Source organism: Penicillium griseofulvum (assembly GCF_001561935.1).
Source record: "Penicillium griseofulvum strain PG3 chromosome Unknown contig_6, whole genome shotgun sequence".
Classification (NCBI taxonomy): Eukaryota; Fungi; Ascomycota; class Eurotiomycetes; order Eurotiales; family Aspergillaceae; genus Penicillium; species Penicillium griseofulvum.
In genome coordinates, this window is record NW_024467419.1 from 1,534,850 (window position 1) to 1,557,232 (window position 22,383).

Genomic DNA, 22,383 nt, shown 5'->3' on the forward strand with positions numbered 1-22,383 from the left:
TCTTCCAACTGCGCCGCCGGCCTGGAGTTTATGTTCTTAGCAATAGGGATCGGATGCGAGGAAGTGGTTGACATACCCCGACAATCGCGACCTTCTCGATGCGGTTGGTGAAGCCCTCAGGCTGGTCTTTGGCGTATCCAATGGCCATTATGTCTTGTTTTTGTAGTTGTTGAAATGAAATATATTCTGAGAATGAAATTTAACCTGGTTTAAATAGATTTTTAAGGGCCTAGTAGATATGCTCAACGGAAAGCAACAAAGCGGAGTTAGGGCTTTCAACGGAGACAGACTATCTCCATTCTATTCAGGACGTTCTACTTCTTCTAAAAAGACGAACTACTTAGACTAAACTCCGTGTTATCTCCGACTTGTCCTTCGGTAGCCCACCGGCGACACACCGGACTTAGTTCGGGATCTACAACTGATATACAGTCTAGCCCTAACAATGCTTCAAAAGGGCATGATGGTAGAATATACGGCCGTGGATCTGTTGGACAAATCTACAAACATGTCAGGAACAGCTTTCCCCTTAAATGCAACAACTTACCTCGAAACAACCTTTCGCTATCGTTCTAATGTTCTGTAACCACCACAGGCGGCACACGCCATGGGAGCTTAGAGTAAGCTACATCATCATCACTATCCTCAGACTCCGACGAATCGATCACAGGCGATGGCATCTTAGACTGAACGACATCATCGTCGTATATCGCTTCGTAATCATCAGCATCCTCAGACGCCGGCAAATCTAACTCGGGTAGCGACTTCGGCTGAACAACACCATCATCGCCATACTCAGACAATACAAAAGTCGGCACGCGCCATGGCAGCTTGGGATGAGGGATATCATGACCAGCACACTCAGGAGCCATCATTTCCAACGCATCCTCCGGCGCTCTTCGAATCTCTTCTTCTCGGATTATATGAGCAACCTTTAAATGGTTATACGCAAGGGCCCATGAGCGCGGCGTGCGTCCATGAACGAGATCGCAAGACTTCACATCAACTGCAGCTGACTGCAACAACAGTTGGACTACCTCTAAATGACCATTCGCCGCCGCCCATGAGAGCGGTGTTCGGCCGTAATTCGTGTCGGCGAGGTTAGGGTCCGCGCCTTCTGCATTTAATAGCCGCCTGACAATGCCAGTGGCGCCGCTTTCGCAGGCGTATGAAAGCGGCGTACGGTTATATGTGGACTTGGAATTGGGGTTCACTTTTCCCGTTGCTAAAAGGAGATTGAATAGAGTCTCGTTGCCGCGCTCGGCGGCGATTGATAACGCAGTGCGGCCGCCTGAAATGGAATCAACGCAATCGAGATCTTGGGCTCCGCTGTCGACGAGAAGCTTGGATATTGCGTCGTGTCCTGCTATGAGAGACGAGAGGAGCGGGGTTTGTTGCTTGACTGAGTCTTTTGCGTCAAGTTGGACGGCGTTTGTTGCGATCAGAAGCTTGACTATTTCTATGTGACCTTCCCCTGCAGCCAGGAATAGAGGCGAACAGCCTTCGCGATTTCGGCGATCTGGATTAACACCCTCGACACAGAGGAGGATTTTGACAAGCTGATCATCGCCGCGTGTTGCAGCGAGAGTAAGTACTGTACTGTTGTGTGCTGCACTCTGCCACATCGGGTCAATGCCTTTTTGTTTCAGGAGGAGTCTCACGATCTCCAAATGGCCATTTTCTGCGGCTGGTAAGAGCGGTGATTTATCGGGAGAGTCACCATTTGCATCAGCTCCGGATGCTAGAAGAAGCCTCACAACTCCCTCGTGGCCATTTCCTGCTGCCCACCAAAGTGCCGTAGACTTTGAAGGACACGCTGTGTCTAGGAAACTCTTTTCCCGGGCTAGGAGAATTTCCACGACCTGAACATGGCCATTGGTAGCGGCCTTCTCTAGAGGCTGATATGATTTATTCTTGATGTCAAAGAGTTGACCACCGGCCCCTGCATCTAGGAGTAGATTTACAACTCGCTCGTGTCCACCTTCGGCTGCCAGAGTCAAAGCAGACCTTTGAAAGAATGAGCCCCTGTCCCTCAGTCCTTGGCCAGTGCGGATTAGATCCTTGACCCTTAATTCTAGGCCCAAATATGACCCCAACAAAAGGTCGTTGAACTGAGCCTCATTCCAACTCCACAAGTCAGAACTATCCCAGTCTGGACTTTTCTGGTATACAGAAAACCACATATCAAATCGCCTGGAACCTAGCCTGCACACCTCGATCGCTGATCTTAGAGTGGCAATCTGCTTTTCCCTCGACGCCTTGCGAAAGTGTTCGGCCCAGTTCTTGGTCGCGTATTCTAGGAAATCATGTGCTTGAGTATATTCGTTGAGAAGTCGTTCTGGACAAGACTCAAAGTCTTCAAACAAGAGATATGCGATGCATATATCATTTAGGATGTTGTTCGACTCGGTTGGCACCAAAGAATGTTTCCAACAAGGGAAGGAAATATCGCCATGCCGTCGATGCTCGACAGTTCCATGATTTGTCGACAAACTCCACTCCTTTCGTGGCGTCAATGTCTCTTCTGTCTTCTTCACCAAAAACTCTTTCGCAGTCTGATGTAACAGATATATTCTTGAATCGATGATAGTCACAAAAAGCCCGCATATATTTCTCACCACGGCCGGAAATCGTGTCTCCGATTCGAGATCGAGATCCTTGTATCTACGGTCAGTTGGGCCTATTGCAAGGGCAACCCTCATTTCTTTGAGGGTCAGAGGCCTGACAGCAGAAACAACAATATGGAGAAGTTTTTGGGCTATCGCCTGATCGGGACATCGAGCCAGGATGTTCTCGTACGCTTCGTCGACTGTCCTAGGGAGTGTGTTGATGATCTCTTGTACTTTCTTATTCGTATAGCTGATGCTGTTCTCAATCACGTCAAATGTCAGAGTAACCCAAAGATACGTCCGATTAGGGAAGAGCAGAAGCTGATTGCGAAGAGATACTCGTTCGTGATCGTCAAGTTGCAGTCGATCCCCCATGTCCTCGACGCGGGCTTGGATAACCAGGTTGATCTCACTGGAGATCTTCTCTATCTCAACGCCATCTTCGCCACTTAGGTGAATTTCTGGAGCATGGTTTTTCAGAGACTGGAATTCGCGCTGTATATGAGCGTATGGCCGACTCGTGACTAGGAATTTTAATGCCGATTTGGTGTTCTCCCTGCGGTAGAATCTGTTCAAGGCTCGGGCAAGTTGAGAACGTTCAAGCTCCTCACACTCGTCTAGAGCATCTAGAATACAGACAATTTCCCCGGCATCCGAGTCGCTCGCCACTTTGAGCAGCAAATCCCACAAGCTGGAGAAAGACTTGGTAAGCCCCGGATCTCTCCGGGAATCGTCAAGTATGGATTTGCGCAAAAGCTTGTCATTTTGAAGAAACAATTGACGTAGCATGGCACACAAGGCATTAACTGCACTCTTTTGCTCCATATGGTCATCCTTAAAGAAGAAGTAGCAAACGATCCGCTTGTCGGACCGCTGGATCTCATGGTCGACTAGATGTTTTGCCAGCACTGATTTCCCACAGCCAGGGTCTGCAGAAACCCAAAGGAAGCAAGACGATGGATTGTCCCTCCACCGTTGAAACAGAGGATGGCTTGTAAACCATTCACATGTGCCCTGGACTTTCTCCTGGTTTCTGTCTTTGTGGTCCGCATAGCGAGAAGTATAAAGCGTCTTGAGAAACTCATCCCGAATATGAGCCGTTTGAGGATTCTGATATCTTCTCAGGCTGTCCAAGATTTCAGTGGTATTTTCCCTCACCTCTAAAAGACCTCGTTCTTGCTTTTCCAGACCACTGTGCAATTTCGCAGAGTCAATGACAGAAGTAAAGTTCCTGCACATCGTTTCCAACTCCTTGATATCCTCTATTTTTTCTTTCCAACTGCTGATTTCAAAAGTCTCTTTGAATCTCTGTCGGATGGGGTGTCTAGAAAGGTGACACAGAGCTCGGGCCTGGAATTCCAGCACGCCTGAATAGAGATCCAGCATACTGGCTTCAAACTCAGTCGCAAACTGGATAGCATCGTCCGCGTTGGCAAGAACAACATCTTTGCGAGACATGTACAGTTTTTCAATCACATTAAACTGGCAGATCAGTTTTGACGTATAGTCAAAGCCAGACAGCAACGCCTTGTGTTCGTTCACTGACCGAATGAGCAGCTAAACCCAAGCCTTAGCAATCCCCCTTATACATTATTGGAAAACGCCTGAACAACCAAGAAGAAAGATAACCAAAGATGAGAAAAAAAAAAAGGCAGCTAAACCTACCGATAATATTACTGTGACTCCTGCACAAGCCAGAGCAACATGTGGATCTGCAGCAGCCGCTGTGGAAACGATATCCTTCACAGCCAGCACATTATTCACAATCCCAGAGTAGATACTTTCGACGGAAACATGGTTTTCACGTAGTCGAACTGTCCATTTCTTTTCGTCGAGAGCTTGAATTTTGTTGACAGTGAAATTAGATAGCTGCTTCTGACGATCGGAAGATGCCATCCCCGCAATCGCAAATCCCAGCTCTGATTCCAGAATTGACAAATACGTCTCCATGACATTTCTCGTCTCGCCATCGGGGCTGCCTCGCAGAGCCTTTTCTGCACGATCCCAGAGATCGCTAGGCTCATCCGGTGTGGGTTGAGCAATGGGAACATCTTCATCGATATGCGGGGTGTTCAATTCTTTGCTTTGATCACTCTTGGTATTATCTATTGTCGGATGTGAGTATAGAATTCTCTTGAGCTTAGTCCTCCCGGCGCCCTTTATTTCATGGAGCCGTTTGGAAAAACGCATTTTGTGGGCTGGGAAGAGAAGATTGTCAATCAGATACGAATTGGAGGGGCGTCACTCAGCTGACCTGCACGCTAAGGTCGAGGCCGCTTAATAGCCTTACCTATAATGTGAGAATATATGATTTCGATGGTGAACTAGGAAAGAATACAGCATAGCGTCCAACACTTCGAGTGTGAAAAAAAATGCTCGGCATGGTCCAAGATTCGTGTTTCTGGAGCTCCGACGATTGGCGACGCGTTCAACAGCATGTCAACCCGGGAGATAAGGGAAGAGATAATATTGACAGTGCTTCACAGACCAAAATAACCAGTGGAAGCTATCTTGAATTTCGTAGAACCACAGGCAGTGTGGTTGCGGGAAGCTTTACAACCACCTATATATATTCTTGTGGTATAGCGTTCATGACAGCCCTAGGCTATATTTGATATAATGTTTACACTGAAGGGTATGGGGTAGTGTATAATACATAGTTTCACTGCTGAGATCTGTTGAACGCATACTCATGGCTCAACTTTCAGACACAAGCACTTATCAACTAGAGCAAGACTAAACTTATTTGCGCAACACAAGAGATACTCGTAGAAAATAATGCATACAAACTGTCTTCGGAGAAAGTACGAACTGAATTCGCTCCGCATGTCACATCCATCTTGTCTAACCTCAACTCCCCACCACCACAGGGAGCTACTCAATTCGAGTGAGTGTCTGGAGTCCACTGGCAGCCGCAAGAAACTCCACATTTCAACAGCACAAGAAGGACAATGTTCCCCAGTAGGTACAGTAAAGCTCTAGCAAGGTAGAGCAGTACAGCGCCGGCGTTGGTGTTGGCCAATGGGTGTGTCACAGCGAAAATGACACGGAGAGGTATCAGTACAGCTGGCGTAGGAATGATAAAGCAAGTGTGGGATATCAAGTCATCGATAGCCGGGTGGCAAGTCGTGTCCTCGAATTCGGTAGGAAAATGCGGAGAGGGTTGTTGAGGGAGATCAGGTTGAGTGACTCGAAATTTCAAAACGAATTTTGGTGGTTTCTCGGTGGATGAACTGGGCTCAGGTCGGTTCGTGTAAAGCGAAAATGAAACAGCAAGAAATGCAGGGACGTTCTTCTCGGTGTTATCCGCAACTGTCAAGTCATCTCCAACAGAAGTGTCGACTACATTGCGGGCTTTCACTTCCTGGGTATCACCACTCGAGCCAATACGAGTGAAAATTGCCGTTTGACGTGTTTCACGAGATGGCAAGCTGGAACTGGACGAGGGATATCTATCACGGTTCTTTGGGATGCGGGCTGCCAGACAACGTGTTGTTTTTGGAGCGATGCTGCATGGAGACCATTTTTGAGAATTCGCGTGACGAGTGAGCTTCCATTTCCGGTATTGTTTGCTCTGTCGATGCGAAGCAACATAATCCTGCCTTCTTTCAATCGAAGGTAGGGGACGGTCTATCGCGCGAGAAGGCGGAGATAGTGAGCCCGCAAGAGGAGAAAACCGAACGTTTCGCAGGAGTGAACCTGGCTTGGCAGCTTTTTCGAAGTTACTGGTATTTACGCCTGGCTGATGATTCGCCAGGGCAGCAACAGGAGGCTTGTACCACTGTCGGTGGCCAACGGAAAGGCGTCGTAACTTTGAGGATTTGAGGGATTCGTTTTCATCGTCTTGAAAACGATAAAAGCTTTCTTCCGGCGAATCTTGGAAGCAATCGAGATTAAACTCCCCCATCTGAGGTGCAGAACTCCTCCGTAGGTTCTCCATTTTATAGCAACGAAGGGACTCGGTGGATTCCTCCGTGCTATCTCTTTCGCTATTTGGCGTGTTTTGGGGATTTAAGGGCTCAGTGAGGCCATCAAGAGTGTGGTACTTATCCACATCGACATCCAACTCAAGTCGAGGACATTGGCCGCTGGAATCGAAACCACGGAATGAGTTGCGAAGTCCGAAGATTCGGTGAGCTTGCTTCGGGCTTGCGTCTACTTTTGTCTGGCTGCCTGGCTGTTTTCCGTCGGTTCGATCAAACCCAGTGAATGGCGATGGTGCAAGGAAAGGTGGTAAGCCATTCTCTGCCTGCCTGGCTGGTTTCTTTTCGTCGGTTCGATCAAAGTCGGTGAATGATAATGGCCTAAAGGGTGAAAATAAGCCATCCGTAGATGGGTCCGTCATCGTAACTCGATGATCCATGATGCCGAGAGAGTCTGACTTAATTGATTTGACGAATGCCATGTCTGCACGGTTAGCTGAAGATAAAAGTTGAAAGGTTGATGGTTGGTCAAGATGAGATGGGAAAGTCAGGTGCGCAACTTCCAAGCGTGGAAGGTGCGCTCCCACCTCCACCATGTGTAAAGTGTAGATAGAAGAAAACGATATAATAAACAAGTATAATTAGAGGGAAATGGAGAATTGCTATAATTCTACAGGTTCATGGTTGGGCGATAATGGTTATGTACATCAAGTCTATTTGACGTGAGCCTGGAGGGTCTCGAGAACCTATTCAATAAAAAGTCAGTATTTAACTACTCCAGTAATGTCCGCGGGTTCATACCTCAAGCTCAATCTTGGCCTCAGCGATATCCTGCTCGCTGCCGCTGCCGCTGGCAATCTTCTGGGCCTCGGCAATCTGGGCGCGAATGGACTGGCAAGGAAGTTTCGGTTAGTTTGAGTTACGACGTGGCGAAGAAGAATACCTACATCGGCGCTGAAATCCTCAAGAGCGAAACCCTCGACAGCGTTGATGCTGAGCTGGGAGTCGGGCTGGACAACGGCGAAGCCACCGGACACTATATAGCAACATCATCGTTAGTTGATTGATTCCAATTGACAAGAGACCAGATTTGCGGAATGTCTCAGGGCACGATGATCGGACGTACGGAAGTACTGCTTGGTGGAGCCGCTCTCCTCAATGATCTCAACGAGACCGGGCTTGAGCTGCTCGATGGAGGGAACGTGGTTGGCGAGGACACCCATCTCACCGGAGGCGGCGGGGATGTTGACCTGGGTACTGTAATCGCGAAGGTTGGTCAGTATTTAGTCAAAGGGCGAAGGCACCGTCGACGTGGGCGCAAGTGGAAGCATAACGTACACGCCAGTCGAGCGGTAGATGGTCTGTCAATCAATTATCAAGTCAGTACTTAGGTTCTGAAGTTGGGATGTCGGCCGGAGTTCGTTCACGCACCTGGTGAGGCAGAGTCAGGGACAGCTTGATCTTGTCGGCGACGGCCTCAGCGTAACCACGGCGCTGGACGGGAGCACCGAGGAAAGAAGGACGAGCCCGGAGGGCGGAGCGAGCGAAGCGGAAGGAGCTCATTTTGCAGTGGTGGATGACGTGCAAAGGCTGGATTATCCCTCTTGAAGTTGCGGTGCAAAGGTCGAAGTCGGAATGCCGGTTGTTCCCTAGCGGCTAGTCACGTGGCACGGGAATTCAACGGCCGGACTATGGCCAGTATGGGCTGTGTTGACTACAGTCATTCTATGCATATTTTGTGAGAGCATAAGGAGAAAACATATGATTTCAATTAATACTCTATATATTTCAGTATCTGTCTGTTTTGGAGTTCATATTCTTGCCCAAAGTCTGATTTCCAGAGCTGAAGGTTTGATGCCGAGAGCAAGTTGGTAAGATACTCGCTGATAATTTGGCCCAAAGTATTGGATCTTTCTATTTGACTTGCTCTTTGACCTCCGAAATAAATTCTTCTTCAACTCTGAGCAGCATATACTCCGTACTTTACTTGCAGATGGGGAAGTATATCCATCACGTGATGTATATGGAGTCGAGTCACGTGTAGATGAGTGGCAGAACAAAGTAGGAAAAAGTGGCAGAGTGAAGAACAGCCAAAATTCAGCTAAAAAAGACCCAAATTTTGAAGTATCTAGAATAACCCAATGGAATGCAATAGGATACAAGACCATATCAAAATATTACCACGCTGCCTAAGACAATCTGCAAGTAACAAGCCATCTAGTGAAGCTTTAGTATGTACACCGCCCGATAAGCGAGATCCCACAAACGGACGAGCCCTAGCCGAGCCTCTTAGGCCTGACGTCCTATTCCCACTCCTCTCCATCCATCAAACCGTCAATCAGCGACAACATCCGACAAGATGGCCAGTACGTTTTTACCACGACCCTATGACCTTTGCTCCTCTGCAAGCTGGAGAGAGTTTAAAAAAAAGGCGATGGCGCTGACATGATTTTCCCCCACAGAGTCCAAGAACGCGTCCCAGCACCACAACAGCCAGAAGGCTCACCGTAACGGGTACGTCTACCCTTGAACATCCTCGAACACCCTACTATTACACTTGCCCGACAATATTGAACCGATCGAATGCATATGGTGGAAGAAATGCTAGTGTCCGAATGGTTTTATCCGGGATGATAAATTTAAGGTCACGACTTGAATATTCGCTCGGACAATTTCTTCGAACCACTGCATTCAACCACCATTCATCACACGATCTCAATCAGAACCGAATCGCTGATATATCTCCTTGAATAGTATCAAGAAGCCCAAGACCAACCGTTACCCCTCCCTCAAGGGCGTTGACCCCAAGTTCCGCCGCAACCACCGTCACGCTCTCCACGGCACCATGAAGGCCCTTGTACGTTGACCACAACTCGAACCCAACATCACCTATGACACGGAATACTGACCCATTGAACAGAAGGAGCGCAAGGAGGGCAAGCGTGAGGTCGCATAGATTATGAACTCAGTTTTAAAAAAATGGGAAACATGAAATGCAACTCGAGCGTGCAAGAGATCCAGAGAACATAACGTGTGCTACGATCAAGGACGGTCCGCTGTGTCGAATAGGCCTGGTTTCTGCTTATTCCTTGCGCGACGAGCCTCGAGTTGTTTGATATCGAGAAATCAACAGGCTTAATTCGATGTGCACAGCGGTGCCATTTTCCTAAGCGGAATCTCTTCTGCTATATCCCTTTCCATTTCTTCCAGACTCGAGGGCTCGACTTAGTCTGTGTTGTGGCCCTGGAGCTTAGTCTCTCCCTCCTTTTTCCCAACCCCCGTCCGGCATATGTGTGTACAGCTGCGTGCTTTTCTCATGCGCGATTGCTGAAGGATTTTTTCTTAACGTGCCAAGAATAACCCCCAAGTCTCCGATTGCTATATATCCTGTCTTGATTCTTCTCGATCGAGATAGGGTTCATAGTCAGGGGGGCTACATTCCGTAAACAGTAACAGATTTTATACTTAGCCATATTCGAATCAACTCATTTACATCTACTTTGCATCCATTTCCACTTCCATGGTATCCATGTTAGTGTATCGTATCTAGCTACACCACAATGTATACTTTGAAAATCGACTTGGCAACGAGCTAAATGTCTAAAAGACTTCAAGACATCACTAGGCCGACTATTCTTGCTAAGTATAGTCACAAAGGTCATACCTTCCAAACAACCAACCTTTTATCAAACCCACCACTAATGACCCATTCCTCCCGGACCGGGTCACCCTCTTCCTGCGGTATATCGACATACCCCGACCAAACAGTTCTCACCTTAAAGCCCGCTTCATGGCCACCCTTCAAGCTAGCAATGACCTTCCCCGTCTTCGTCTCAATACCACGAACCACACCATCGTCTCCATTAACCCAGACCCCAGACCCATTAGGCCTCCATGCTAACTGCGGCGTGGAGTAATCAGTCTGCGGCGCAAAGGTATTCGCCTGCACAAGGATAGCAGCATCCTCACGATTCTGCAGTTCCAGCGTCGCCATCGCCTGAGACGCCTGTGTCACTGGGTCCTCTGAAACGGATGTTGTCTGTGCAGGGAAAAGCAGACGCACGATAATCACTTTCATATGCGGCAATGACGACGTCGCTACAGCCAGGAGACCCGGGTCGTGTGGACTGAGCGCCATATCGCACAGCGAGAACGCAACCCAGGCATTGGAATGAGGAGCCAGGTTTTGGTGTCCAAGGAGACGGGCTTCTGCTGCTTCGACCTGGTAGTAGTAGATATAAGTCGAGTCTCTGCGTGAGACGAGGAGGAGCAGCTCGTATGTGTCGACGTGTGGGACGAACAGCAGTGATTCAGGGTTTGAGTTGAGTTTAATGCGTGTAACGGGCTCACCGATCTTCAATGCTGGTGCGTTTGTTTCAGGGATATTGAGGCAATATATGAAAACACACTCGTCCCAGCCGGCGGTGGCAACCCACCACTTGGAAGGATCGGTCCTGTCTTCGTGGGCTACTACCTTCACTAAGTACTTTGCATGGTCCTTTCTGCTGTCAAGTGTTTGGGATCCATGTTGGAGGATTAGCTGGCCGGACATGTTGCTCATGAGGATGTAGCGTCCCTGGAGGATTGAGACATATGACAGAACGGGTGTAGTAGAGATGCTCAGGAATGATTTGATAGCCGTGTGTCCGTCTGCTGTCTCGAGTAGATGGACTTGTTTGTCTGCACTCGTAGAGACGATATAAGACTGCGCTGATGTGGCTTCATCCTCATCGCCGCGGGGTTTCAGCCATTTCTCTACCGACGCAGAAAGAATGTTTGATGATGTCGGTGTCTGGATGAGAGCAGCTCTTGATGGTGCTAAGGGTTTGTCAGATCACAGAACAAAATAATTGTAGATCATGGTTGACCTATAAATCCAAGTCCTAATGCCTTTTGATTGCCATGCCAGAATAGAACTCACCTGGCTCGCTCCATAAATCCGACTGTTGATGACCCTTGCCATATCTTTCAAAATCTACGGTTCGGTCATAGGTGTTCTTCTCCTCGAGCAAGCTTTGGATGGTCCAGTTGTTGGTGTCATCGCCCGAGCTCTGCCCCACGTCGAGTGCAAGGTCGGCCTCACGAATAAAAGCCTTCAGTGTATCGGAATAGCCATTTGTGCGCAAAAATCGAGCAACTATAGCACTTGATAGTGCATCTATTGTTCTGGAAGGAGGCATGTTTTCATTTGATGTCTCGGGGAGATTTTGGTCAGGGAAAGGTGGCGCACAACACCCGTGGACTGGGAGATGTTGGTTTGGTCTACATCTTGATCTTATATTCAAGTTGTTCAGTTATTACCCGATTACAGAATGTAGGTATTCCACCAGTAGAGCAGAGTATGTGTCATTATGAATTTTTATCAGACAATCGAACTTCCCATCCCATTCGCGAAACGCCGGATATCCTTCATGCCCCCCTGAAGCCTAACAATCAACATTGAAGCAAATGCACAGTTCTCAACTTATTTGGTCTATTTAGCTGAACATATCCTCGGCCCGACGCCGACGACCGCCACGTCCTTCTAGTGTATCAGAAAACAATTCCTTGCCAGCGTTGGCGCCAACATTTGTATTGTTGGTGGCATTGTCGAACTTGGAAGGGAACAGCTCGCGCACCGACGCACCCCTGCCCTTAATCGACATGCCATTCGATGCACCACCCCGGATAGCAAATCCCTGGTCCTCGGTAGTCGTGGCTGCAGCTGCACCACGAATGCGGGCGCCATTGTTGGTGGAATCAGGGAAGAGCTCAATATTGCTGTGGCGTCTGCGTTCCGAGGTTCCCGGGACAGAAGAAGCGTCGAATGCATCTGACCGACGATGGTGACTAGACTTGCTAGGCAGCAACTCCTTCTTGATGTAGCTGGATGTAGTCTTGTTTGGGAAAAGCTCGCGGCTTCCTGACTCGCTCTCGCCCGCGCCCGCGCTTGGGAAAAGCTCTTTATCCTTATTCTTACGACTGTACCGAGGCGACCTCTCACGGAACCGCCTGGTATTATCACGACCACCTCTGCTGACTTGGAGTTCCTCCTCCAGCGTGTCTCGTCCCGGAGACGCACTGCGGTTCCGGAGACGTCCACTTGATCGGCCCTCATCCTCCGGAAACAGATCCCGATCCCTCTGGCCACGGCCTCTGGGCTGTGTCCGAGCACGCTCGGGTTCAGAGCCTACATTATCACCGTACATGTCAGCGCTGAAGTGTTCGTCCTCGTCGCGGTCTCGGCGACGTCGGTGCTCCCGGTTGTCGAATCTTCGCCGTCTGTAATCACCTTCACCTGCATCGTCGCTGTTTCTCCTATCTGCAAACTCTTGTCGCAGACGTTCCCGAGGGTCGTGCTCGGGGTGCATGAGGTAGAAACGACTCTTCTCATGAGCGCGTGGTTGCTTGCGGTCCGACTTGACAGCCGATCGCACTTGGAGGACGGAATCAGGGTGGGAGGAGAGGAGTTTCGCCGATCGGAGACGCAGAGGTGGCAAGGTAGACGCGTCTTCTTCCTCGGCGACTTGGGTGAGAGCTGTGAGGGCTTGGAGGCCAATTTCGGTGGAGGAGAAGATGATGTTGGCGGATGTGTCGTCGATCCATTCAATGCGCACTGGTTCTTGTCCAGAGCAATCACGAGCAAATTGTTTGATATCTTCTGTGGTCATTTCATCGACGCCGCGAACATGAACTTTTTCGTAGACCGCTTCATCGGTGAGGGGGTCAAGGGTGGTTTCTAAGGCCGTGGTTGTTTCCTAGCACTCGATACATGTTAGTCGACAATTGATTACGAATATAAATGCAAAAGAAGATACTCACCACCTGAATTGGTTCTGGTTCTGGCTCTGGTTCTGGTCCAAGGTCAAGATCCATGTCGATGTCCATGTCAGCGGTAGGAGCTGACGCAGCTGCGCTGAATGCCATGATTTCTGCGTTGACTCGATGAATCTCAGGTTCAAATCAAATCCCAGCTAACAGTTCAAATAGAATTGATAATTGATGGGACAGGACTGAGCAATGTAAGGTGAAAACCGTGCCCGCGGTAGCTTGACTCTGTGTCCTGATGGGGAATAGCGCCCTTTTTCCGGGGGGGGGCACCAGTCATCAATATCAACCTCCCGTGGACTTTTACACGGCATTCATGTCGAACGCAGAGTCTGAAGAGGAATTGCGAAGAAAATAAAAGTAATTTTCTTTGACAGCTGACGGATATTTGAACAGAAAAGAGTTGAAAGAACAGGAATTGGTAAGCCTTTCAGACATCGTGTCAAAGGATCAATTATATATAACGGTCACAACATACTATTGAGATACAGGAGAGAAACGAAATCTCCCGTGGTGATGAAATTGTCGCAGACTTGAACGGGATTTCGATACAGAGAGCAGAGAGACGAAGAAGGCCGATCCCTACAAACCGGAAGGAAGCTACCTAAATCTATGGTGAGGTCTAATGACTCAAGCACCCAGCATGTATCACTGCCCGTTGTACTGAGTGGCTTGGAATGGAAAGAAGACTAGACATTCAGAAGTTATTATCCAAAACTTGAATATCCTCGATGGAAACGCTTCCTAATCACGCCAAGTTCTAGTTGAAGAGCATGCTATATCGAAAATTTCTAAATCGAAATTCCTGGGAGAGTATAGTACTACCTTGTTGTGATACAAGTAGCTTGCTTCGCGTGCTCTGAAAAGTACTATCCAGGGAAGCCCTAAATACCTTCTGCTCCTCTCTATAACACTTGGTGGGTTCTAATTTATTGACGGACTAGACTCTAATCAAGACGTGCCTTGAGCTCTGATAACCATGATATAAATAGACACATTATCCATATAAACTATTTATTCCCTGTTTCCTTTTTGGAAATCACGGAGTCATGTCCTTGCTATATTTAGAAGGTCAACTTTAGGCTAAACTCATGCCGGATGCTGCCTATGATCTCGAGGCGTTTAAAGACGGGCATCTCCACCACTGCACCTACGAGAGCTATCAGAAGTTCTCTCGAAGAAATGAGTGTTGTTACTGGTACTTCCTGCAGTGGATCTGCGGTAATTCTCGTCGGAATTAGCCATGGCACAACGTCAGGATTGAGGGGTACATGCCATTCCCTCAATATTTAATGTCCAGCTCTTTGAACTAGACCGCTCATCTGTCCAGCACATTGCCTCAAATTGTGCTTATTTCCATCAGCAGATTAACCACTAACAATCTCGTGCACCAAAAATGCTCTACGCCGAAGACGACAAGCTCGTCTTCCGTTTCGACGACCATATCCTCTGGATACAGCCATGGGGCGAGAATGCCTTCCGTGTGCGGGCAACAAGACAGGCATCAATTCCAACGGAAGATTGGGCCCTCTCCTCCAAACCATCCACCCCAAGCCCAAACATCCAGATATCCGCTGATCAAGAAGCGACTATCACCAACGGCAACATCAAAGCAACTGTCTCACGCAGAGGCAAGATTATCATCTACGATTCGAAAGGAAACAAACTCCTTGAAGAGTATGCCCGCCACCGCCAGGATCCAATGGACCCTAAATGCAGCGCGTTGACTGTCGAAGCTCGCGAGCTGCGTCCAATCCTGGGCGGCGACTACCACCTCACCATGCGATTCGAGTCTCTCGATCAAAAAGAGAAGATCTTCGGCATGGGCCAGTATCAGCAGCCATACCTGAACCTGAAGGGTACAGATCTTGAGTTGGCGCACCGCAACTCGCAGGCCAGTGTTCCTTTTGCCATTTCCTCGCTCGGTTACGGCTTCCTGTGGAATAACCCCGGCATCGGACGGGCGGTTCTAGGAACAAATGTCATGAGTTTCGAGGCGTATTCGACAAAGGCATTGGACTACTGGGTTGTGGCGGGTGACACCCCAGCAGAAATTGAAGAAGCCTATGCTAAAGTGACAGGTTATGTTCCTATGATGCCAGAATACGGTCTTGGTTTCTGGCAGTGCAAACTCCGCTACACGAACCAGGAGCAATTGCTCAATGTAGCCCGCGAGTACCGACGTCGCGAGGTTCCTCTAGATTTAATTGTCGTTGACTTCTTCCATTGGAAGCATCAAGGAGAATGGAGCTTTGATCCGGAATTCTGGCCGGATCCAGGTATGTCATTGTTCTCTTTTTTATATCGCTTAGATAGCAAGACTAACAATGTTCGATTCCAGAGGCTATGGTCAAAGAGCTTAAAGAGCTCAAAGTCGAACTCATGGTTTCCATCTGGCCGACCGTTGAAAACGCATCCGAGAACTTCCCAGAAATGCTCGAACAAGGTCTTCTCATCCGCCATGACCGTGGCCTACGCGTAGCAATGCAATGCGACGGCGATATTACTCACTTCGATGCAACGAACCCAGCCGCCCGAAAGTACGTCTGGAGCAAAGCTAAGCAAAATTACTACGACATGGGCATCAAAGTATTCTGGCTCGACGAAGCCGAACCCGAGTACTCGATCTACGACTTCGACATCTACCGCTACCACGCCGGCAGCAACCTGCAGATCGGAAATACCTATCCGAAAGAATACGCACGTGGATTCTACGAAGGCATGACCGAAGAGGGTCAGTCGAACATCGTCAACCTCCTACGGTGCGCATGGGCAGGTAGTCAGAAGTACGGGGCGCTAGTATGGAGCGGCGACATCGCGTCGTCGTGGAGCTCGTTCCGCAACCAACTCGCAGCAGGCCTGAACATGGGATTAGCTGGGATCCCGTGGTGGACGACTGATATTGGCGGTTTCCACGGCGGTAACCCGGATGACCCTTTGTTCCGCGAGTTGTTCACGAGATGGTTCCAGTGGGGAGCGTTCTGTCCCGTTATGCGGCTACATGGTGACCGTGAGCCGAAGCCGGAGGGTCAGCCTACGGCTAGTGGGGCGGATAATGAGATCTGGTCTTATGGAGATGAGGTTTATCAAATTTGTAAACGGTATATTGGGATTCGTGAGCAGCTTCGTGAGTACACGCGAAGTTTGATGCAGGAGGCTCATGAGAAGGGTACTCCTGTGATGAGGACTTTGTTTTATGAGTTCCCATCGGATAAGCGGGCTTGGGAGGTTGAGACTCAGTATATGTATGGATGGAAGTACTTGGTTGTGCCAGTGTTGGAGCCGGGCCAGCGCACGGTCAAGGCTTATCTGCCAGCTGGGGCATCATGGAAGCTTTGGGACGGGAAAGATGTGTATGAAGGCGGTCGGGATGTTGAGATCGAATGTCCGATTGAAAGTATGCCGGTCTTTTGTCGCCAGTAGATGGCGGATTTAGGAAGACCTAGCAAGCCAGATCTCTCATTCTTCGGTCATACAATTCTGTTCTTTCTTGTTGTCTACACAAGTACCAGAACCAGCTCACTCGTATTATATTTCCCATTTAGCCGTGCTGACAGCATTTCTCCGCAGTGGAGGGGTCATGTCTCCTTCCAAGTTTGTACTAGACATCAAACATCAAACATCCGATATTGCCAAGCCGCCGTTGCCAAGTTTATGACAGCAAACTGCATATCCAATCAACTCAAATTAAGCCCCTACCGTATTAGGAAGGACTACGTCAATGATACTTTGCCGCGAGGAAAATAACCCCTGAAGTTGGAAATTGTCCGGCGTGTACTCAACATCAAACATCTGATAGTACTAGCCAAGCCACCGTTGCTAAGTTTATATCATCCCAGTCGATTAGATATTTAAAGACAAATTAAACCTATTAACCACATTCGGAAGGACTTATTAACATTAATTTGCCGCGACAAAATCCCCTGATACTGTGTACAAACGCAACGTTGATGCCCAAGGCATCCATAAAAAGATACCGAGGTTCACTTATGCATAGAAGCCCATCAAAACTCAAAATCGATTTCATCACCGTTAGAAAGCTTTATTTAGAAGTAAAGAAACAACAAGAAAAATAACCGAGGCACTTCCAAGGTCCCCCTGAGCGAAAACGGCCACCGGTGCCAATTACCAAGAAAGGCAAATGAAGCACTTAATCCACGGTTAAGGCAAATTGATTCTTAACTTCGGGGCTTTCCCGAAGAACGGGGATTTGCACGGCCATTGTCCGCGGATATTATCAGGGGAGAAGCGCGAAAAAAACTGAAAGGCCGCGAATACCGACAGACGGGTACCTTTGTGCGCTAGAACTGTTTGGGATTGGCGTGAGATTGCACCGAGATTCTCCGTAAGCCAATCAGAGGACTGTACTACAGGCGGTTATTGCGGCGGCTTTTCGTATATTAAACTATATTGCATTTATCTTCAGGAGACGCAATATAGAGAGATTGAGTTAATTTTAGTATATAATTAAATCCCTGGGATATTATAATTGATCCGAACAGGAGAGACAGGAGATTCCATGTAATATCCCACGGATACGGGTAGTCCAAATCTCCCGAGATAGATCGATGCGCGTAATGGATCCCAAAATTGAGCGCGGGAAGAGATTCTCGATAGGGCTATGTGGTCGTCGATCACAGGATCCGAGAACTTGGAACGCAACGGTATGAATCGAAGTGTAACGTATCAACCTCAAGTCCAAATTATGGATATGTTATTTTGTATTACTACCTATGTTGTATGTACTTGGTATGTTGTATGTGATATACCCCTGATCCATTCGTTCTCGTTCCATGGTAGTGGTTAATATACAGTCCAACGGCTCGTTTCATCTAAGAAAATCCGATCTGGTCTTGGCGCCGTTTTCCAAGTCCGGCCAAGTGGTGGTCAGGGCAGCGGCAGTGAACTTTTTTTTCTGGGTTTACTTCTGCTTTGGATTACAGTTTCCTGGATTCTTTTCCTTGAAATTCAAGTTTCTTTTTTGTTTCTATGTAATGAGTTTACATATATTCATACAAGGTACAACATAGGAGACCAAGAAAATGTAGGAAATAGTGAATATCCCATCTACATGTGGACAGTATCAAAGTTTTCCATCGTGAGAGTTCCACGGTCCGCATCCCGTTTGGATCCACAGGTAAACACACAGTCAAAGAACCTCGGGAATTAAGACTAAAAGGTGTTGGGAACCTGCAGATCTTTCACAATGCCAATGTTGAAGTGTACGAGTACCGGTACAATATGACATTATTCCTTGTCCTAATTTAGCTACTGTTGTCTCATCACACTGGCCATCTACCCGGTCTGATTCGATAAACTCAGTGGCAAATGATACATACCCGATCAGCCCAAGCTGAACAGAGTAGATGGTGTGTGGAAGCGAGATCTGGGTGGCTGGTATTTTCACTCTAATAATGTGGAGCTGGACACGTCCAAACATGTGAGTTGAAATCTGATAAAACAGACGATATTTCTGTACTCCATAGACGAAAACAACACGAAACAGAGATGAAAACCCACAAAATACATGAAACCCACCCAAACCTGCCAAACTCTGTCATTATGCCCAAACTCAAAGTAAAAAAAAAACCTCAACGGCCAAAGCCCAACACAAGTCGCCTCACGGAAATCAAGACCCGACGAAAAAAAAAAGAAAACATGCATGCAACTCCACGATCCATGCAAAACCAACCAAATCCCCACCAAGCCCCGCCGTTCATCAGAAGGACAACCAGTAATGCATACCCTGATTGGCCACGGTCTCGTCTCAACGCTTATCCCGTAAAGCGATCCGAGCGAGAAATCACAACCTGCATTGGCTGCACAGCGCAGCGGATAAGCGGGAAACAAGTCTGGACTGTGGCGTTCACACGGACTAGACCTGTATCTGGATTGCACTCCGCTTTAAGATTGGGTACCGTTAACAGTCTAAGGCTGTGTTGGGATTTACCTGCATTTAGTCTGAATTCAATGTCAATCTTATTCCATATCGGGAACCGTTTTACCTGCGACGAACCTCTCTAATTTCTTTGGATCGGTGCTTGTGCATAGGTGCCTATGTACATGTACGTATGCATTACACGCTGGTTCTGGATGCAGGAAATAGAGCTCGCTTACCTACCAGTATATATGGGTAGTACTATAATGTTTACGCGATCCCTAGCTGAACATTGCATAGACTATGTCACTATGTAGTCATCTGCAATATATCAAACGATAAACCTTGCCTTGTCAGACAAACGGGTGGGTCCTTACTTCCGTGCTTTGGCCCTGGGAGATATCTCCCTTGCGTCCCGTCCTCGTGAGCACAGCGTGTGAGCGGTGGCGCATTCCTAACCCGTGCAAGGGAACGGGGTTAAACGGTTGGAGGCTGCATATCTACATTCCCTGTATATTGGGTCAGAGGCTGGAAAAGGTGTGGGAGTACAGATGTGTTTTTTGGGCTCTTGCATATATGTACGACTTTTAGTGTGTATATGCAGGAATGCAGATTTGGGTAATGGCTTGTAATAGATATTATATTATTATTTTATAAAACGGGGGTATTATGCAATCCCAGCAGAAAAGGTGAGCCCAATCTCTCCAGGCCTAATCAATCAGAGTAAATAGAAAAGAAATAGTCATTCAACGTAGCCTAAGAGGCCCAAGAGAACAAACAGAGTTTCAAGATCCGAACCATGGTAATACACATTAAGAGTATACAAAAGGAATTCGTAATACCTCCCTAGAAGAGAGAAGACACACAAAGAAAGGTTGAAGCTTTTAGCAAAATGTACAAGAAGGGTTCCATCGGTGGACCCGAGCGCAAAGGGGAATCAACAGTATAGAACAGGAAATAGAGAAATGAGACTCGTAAAAATCATGATAAATGCAGGGGGTATTCTTTTTTTTTTGGTTTTTTTTTCAGTTGAGCAAGTTGTTCACACCCATGCGAGTGTCACGAGTAGGCTCAGGTCTGGAGATCCAAGTCTTGGGCAAGTCCGTAGGTTGGTGCCATGAGGCCAATGTAGGCTGGTGACCCATCCAACGCTGTGTAGAGGCGATCTCTGACAAAGACTCTAGAGAGCGCGCCGAATAACTGGGCGAGTCCTCAAGAACATGAACACTGGGCCTCCGGATCTCGTACTGCGAGCGCAGGTCGACAGGCAAAGGCAGAAGTTGCGGGGAGGGGAAAGTGCGGGGTGAAGAGGAGCAGACGGAATTGTGGTCTGAGACCATAGAAGGTGGCTCGCAAGAGTTAGAGTGTGAGGTCTCTGAGAAAGCGGGCGAGGTGAGAGGAGCTTCGATCGGTCGGTTGATGGAGGGGAGTGTGTAAATGGGAGAGAGCTGGCGGGCGGAAGAAGCCAGGGATGCTCTGCGGGAGAGAGAATATTGTTCAGAAATAGCGGACTCAATGGATTCTGTCCATGAGGGGCGAGAAGAAGAAGAAGAACTGGAGAAGCGCGAGCGAGCTGGGCTCATCGCTGAGGCGCGGGTGTAGGGTGCCTCAATGCGACCTGAATAAGTGCGGGAAGTGGTGGGGGTTGACAGGCCACGCTTCTTGCGGTTCATGCTACCATTCCACCAGTTCTTGACTGCATTGTCGCTGCGGTTTCCAAGACGGCGGGCGATCTCAGCCCAGCGCTTTCCCATTTCATTGACCATGCGCTCGATCATCAGCCCCTCTTCGGCGGATATGGGCTCTCTGTTTAACGAGGGCTTGAGATTTTGGTGAAAACGCTCGCGACATTGCTTAGGTGAGCGGTAATGCATGTGTTGAGAAATGCGAACCCAGTTGTTAGGGCCTTGTTCGCGGACCAGTTGAGTGAGGAGTTGGTCTTCCTCTGGGACCCAAGGACCACGACGGTGTGAAGCAGGCATTATGAGAGTATTTAATGGTTGGTGATGTTGATGGTGATGGTGATGGGTAGAGTAGTAGAGGGGAAGTTGATGAAGTATAGAAAATAAAGAAGTTATACGGACAATGTCAAGTCTTAAGTACCAGGGGGACGGGTCCAAAAGAAAAAAAAAACCCGCTATGGAAGATCACGATCCAAGATCTCGGAGCTGACAGTTCGGAATAATACAGGTTAAAAGGTAATAAAAATAAATAAAAAAATAAAAATAAATACCAGACTATTGTAATCTATAGATCGTGGGGAGTGGAAAAATGCTCCGTTGGGATCTTCAGTACCACCCGGGAATTCGGGCTGAGGAAAGACGCGTAAAACAGAAAAAGATCGGAATGATCGACCCTGAGCCCCGTTGCTGGAATTTCAAATTTGTGGCGCTAACTGGGTTTTTTAAAAAAAAGGAAAAAGAAACTTTTATAAATTTAAGAATAAAACCTAAAAAATAATATTAATATAAAATATAAAACAGAAAGGGGTCAACAAAAAACATCAGGGGGGGTAGATCTATGAGAGATTCCAGCCAGCCATGCACAACACTTTTTCGATACCCGATATCCAATCGGTCAAGTCCGAGCTCTTATTGGTGCGATCAGAGTTTCTGAATGATCCACGGAGCGGAGCGGTGGACCGGGTTCCATACCAATTTCTGACATCCAAAAAAATATATAATTTTACATTCAATAGTATGGGGAAGTCGGTGCTTCCGATACTACCACCCCCGAACAACACCGAGCTATCCCTGAAGACCCAGATCGGAGTCCCTTTTTTTATATAATTATTTTCTAAAGAATCTTAGTATATTCCATACTATTGGAATGGGAAATTGTATATAATTTATATAATTTATATACCTTGCAGACTATACGGAATACGTATCCATGGATAGCATCGAACCAAATTTACTTAATATCAATCAAGATTGAGATCCGCTTAATGTTAACTAATTTATATTGAAATATCCGTTTAGAGGAAAAGAACGATAAATTAATACGCATGGGCCACCTGCCACTTGTCACTGACAGTTGACCGTGGATCCCCCCATGACGCCAGGATGGAAATGAAAAATCGAAATCGATTTATTAACGAAGCCAAGGGTACTCCATACTATACGGAGTACTCCGTACTGCGGGACGTGATGACATTTTGACATGG

The 22,383-nt window shown here is 47.8% G+C and overlaps 7 protein-coding genes across 7 annotated transcripts; 1 reads left to right on the forward strand and 6 right to left on the reverse strand.

Annotated features, from left to right (window-relative positions):
- Positions 1 to 572: 572 nt before the first annotated feature.
- Positions 573 to 4,799, reverse strand: PGRI_076770 (uncharacterized protein; the record flags this gene model as incomplete). The annotated part of the gene is made up of 2 exons (XM_040795391.1): positions 573 to 4,166; positions 4,275 to 4,799. 2 exons carry the CDS (start codon positions 4,797 to 4,799, stop codon positions 573 to 575), a joined length of 4,119 nt encoding a protein of 1,372 aa, XP_040653068.1.
- Positions 4,800 to 5,487: 688 nt separating this feature from the next.
- On the reverse strand, positions 5,488 to 7,128 carry PGRI_076780 (uncharacterized protein; the record flags this gene model as incomplete). The annotated part of the gene is made up of 1 exon (XM_040795392.1): positions 5,488 to 7,128. One exon carries the CDS (start codon positions 7,126 to 7,128, stop codon positions 5,488 to 5,490), a length of 1,641 nt encoding a protein of 546 aa, XP_040653069.1.
- Positions 7,129 to 7,245: 117 nt separating this feature from the next.
- PGRI_076790 (F1F0 ATP synthase subunit delta) lies at positions 7,246 to 8,095 on the reverse strand (the record flags this gene model as incomplete). Its single annotated transcript, XM_040795393.1, has 6 exons — positions 7,246 to 7,278; positions 7,334 to 7,423; positions 7,480 to 7,568; positions 7,659 to 7,789; positions 7,871 to 7,893; positions 7,964 to 8,095. The coding sequence occupies 6 exons, from the start codon at positions 8,093 to 8,095 to the stop codon at positions 7,246 to 7,248; spliced, it is 498 nt and encodes a 165-aa protein (XP_040653070.1).
- A 2,095-nt stretch (positions 8,096 to 10,190) lies between these two features.
- PGRI_076800 (uncharacterized protein) lies at positions 10,191 to 11,712 on the reverse strand (the record flags this gene model as incomplete). Its single annotated transcript, XM_040795394.1, has 2 exons — positions 10,191 to 11,350; positions 11,454 to 11,712. The coding sequence occupies 2 exons, from the start codon at positions 11,710 to 11,712 to the stop codon at positions 10,191 to 10,193; spliced, it is 1,419 nt and encodes a 472-aa protein (XP_040653071.1).
- A 297-nt stretch (positions 11,713 to 12,009) lies between these two features.
- PGRI_076810 (NCBP3 domain-containing protein) lies at positions 12,010 to 13,438 on the reverse strand (the record flags this gene model as incomplete). The annotated part of the gene is made up of 2 exons (XM_040795395.1): positions 12,010 to 13,269; positions 13,334 to 13,438. 2 exons carry the CDS (start codon positions 13,436 to 13,438, stop codon positions 12,010 to 12,012), a joined length of 1,365 nt encoding a protein of 454 aa, XP_040653072.1.
- A 1,297-nt stretch (positions 13,439 to 14,735) lies between these two features.
- Positions 14,736 to 16,762, forward strand: PGRI_076820 (putative glycosyl hydrolase; the record flags this gene model as incomplete). Its single annotated transcript, XM_040795396.1, has 2 exons — positions 14,736 to 15,618; positions 15,681 to 16,762. The coding sequence occupies 2 exons, from the start codon at positions 14,736 to 14,738 to the stop codon at positions 16,760 to 16,762; spliced, it is 1,965 nt and encodes a 654-aa protein (XP_040653073.1).
- Positions 16,763 to 20,242: 3,480 nt separating this feature from the next.
- Positions 20,243 to 21,199, reverse strand: flbD (putative MYB family conidiophore development protein FlbD; the record flags this gene model as incomplete). The annotated part of the gene is made up of 1 exon (XM_040795397.1): positions 20,243 to 21,199. One exon carries the CDS (start codon positions 21,197 to 21,199, stop codon positions 20,243 to 20,245), a length of 957 nt encoding a protein of 318 aa, XP_040653074.1.
- Positions 21,200 to 22,383: the final 1,184 nt, after the last annotated feature.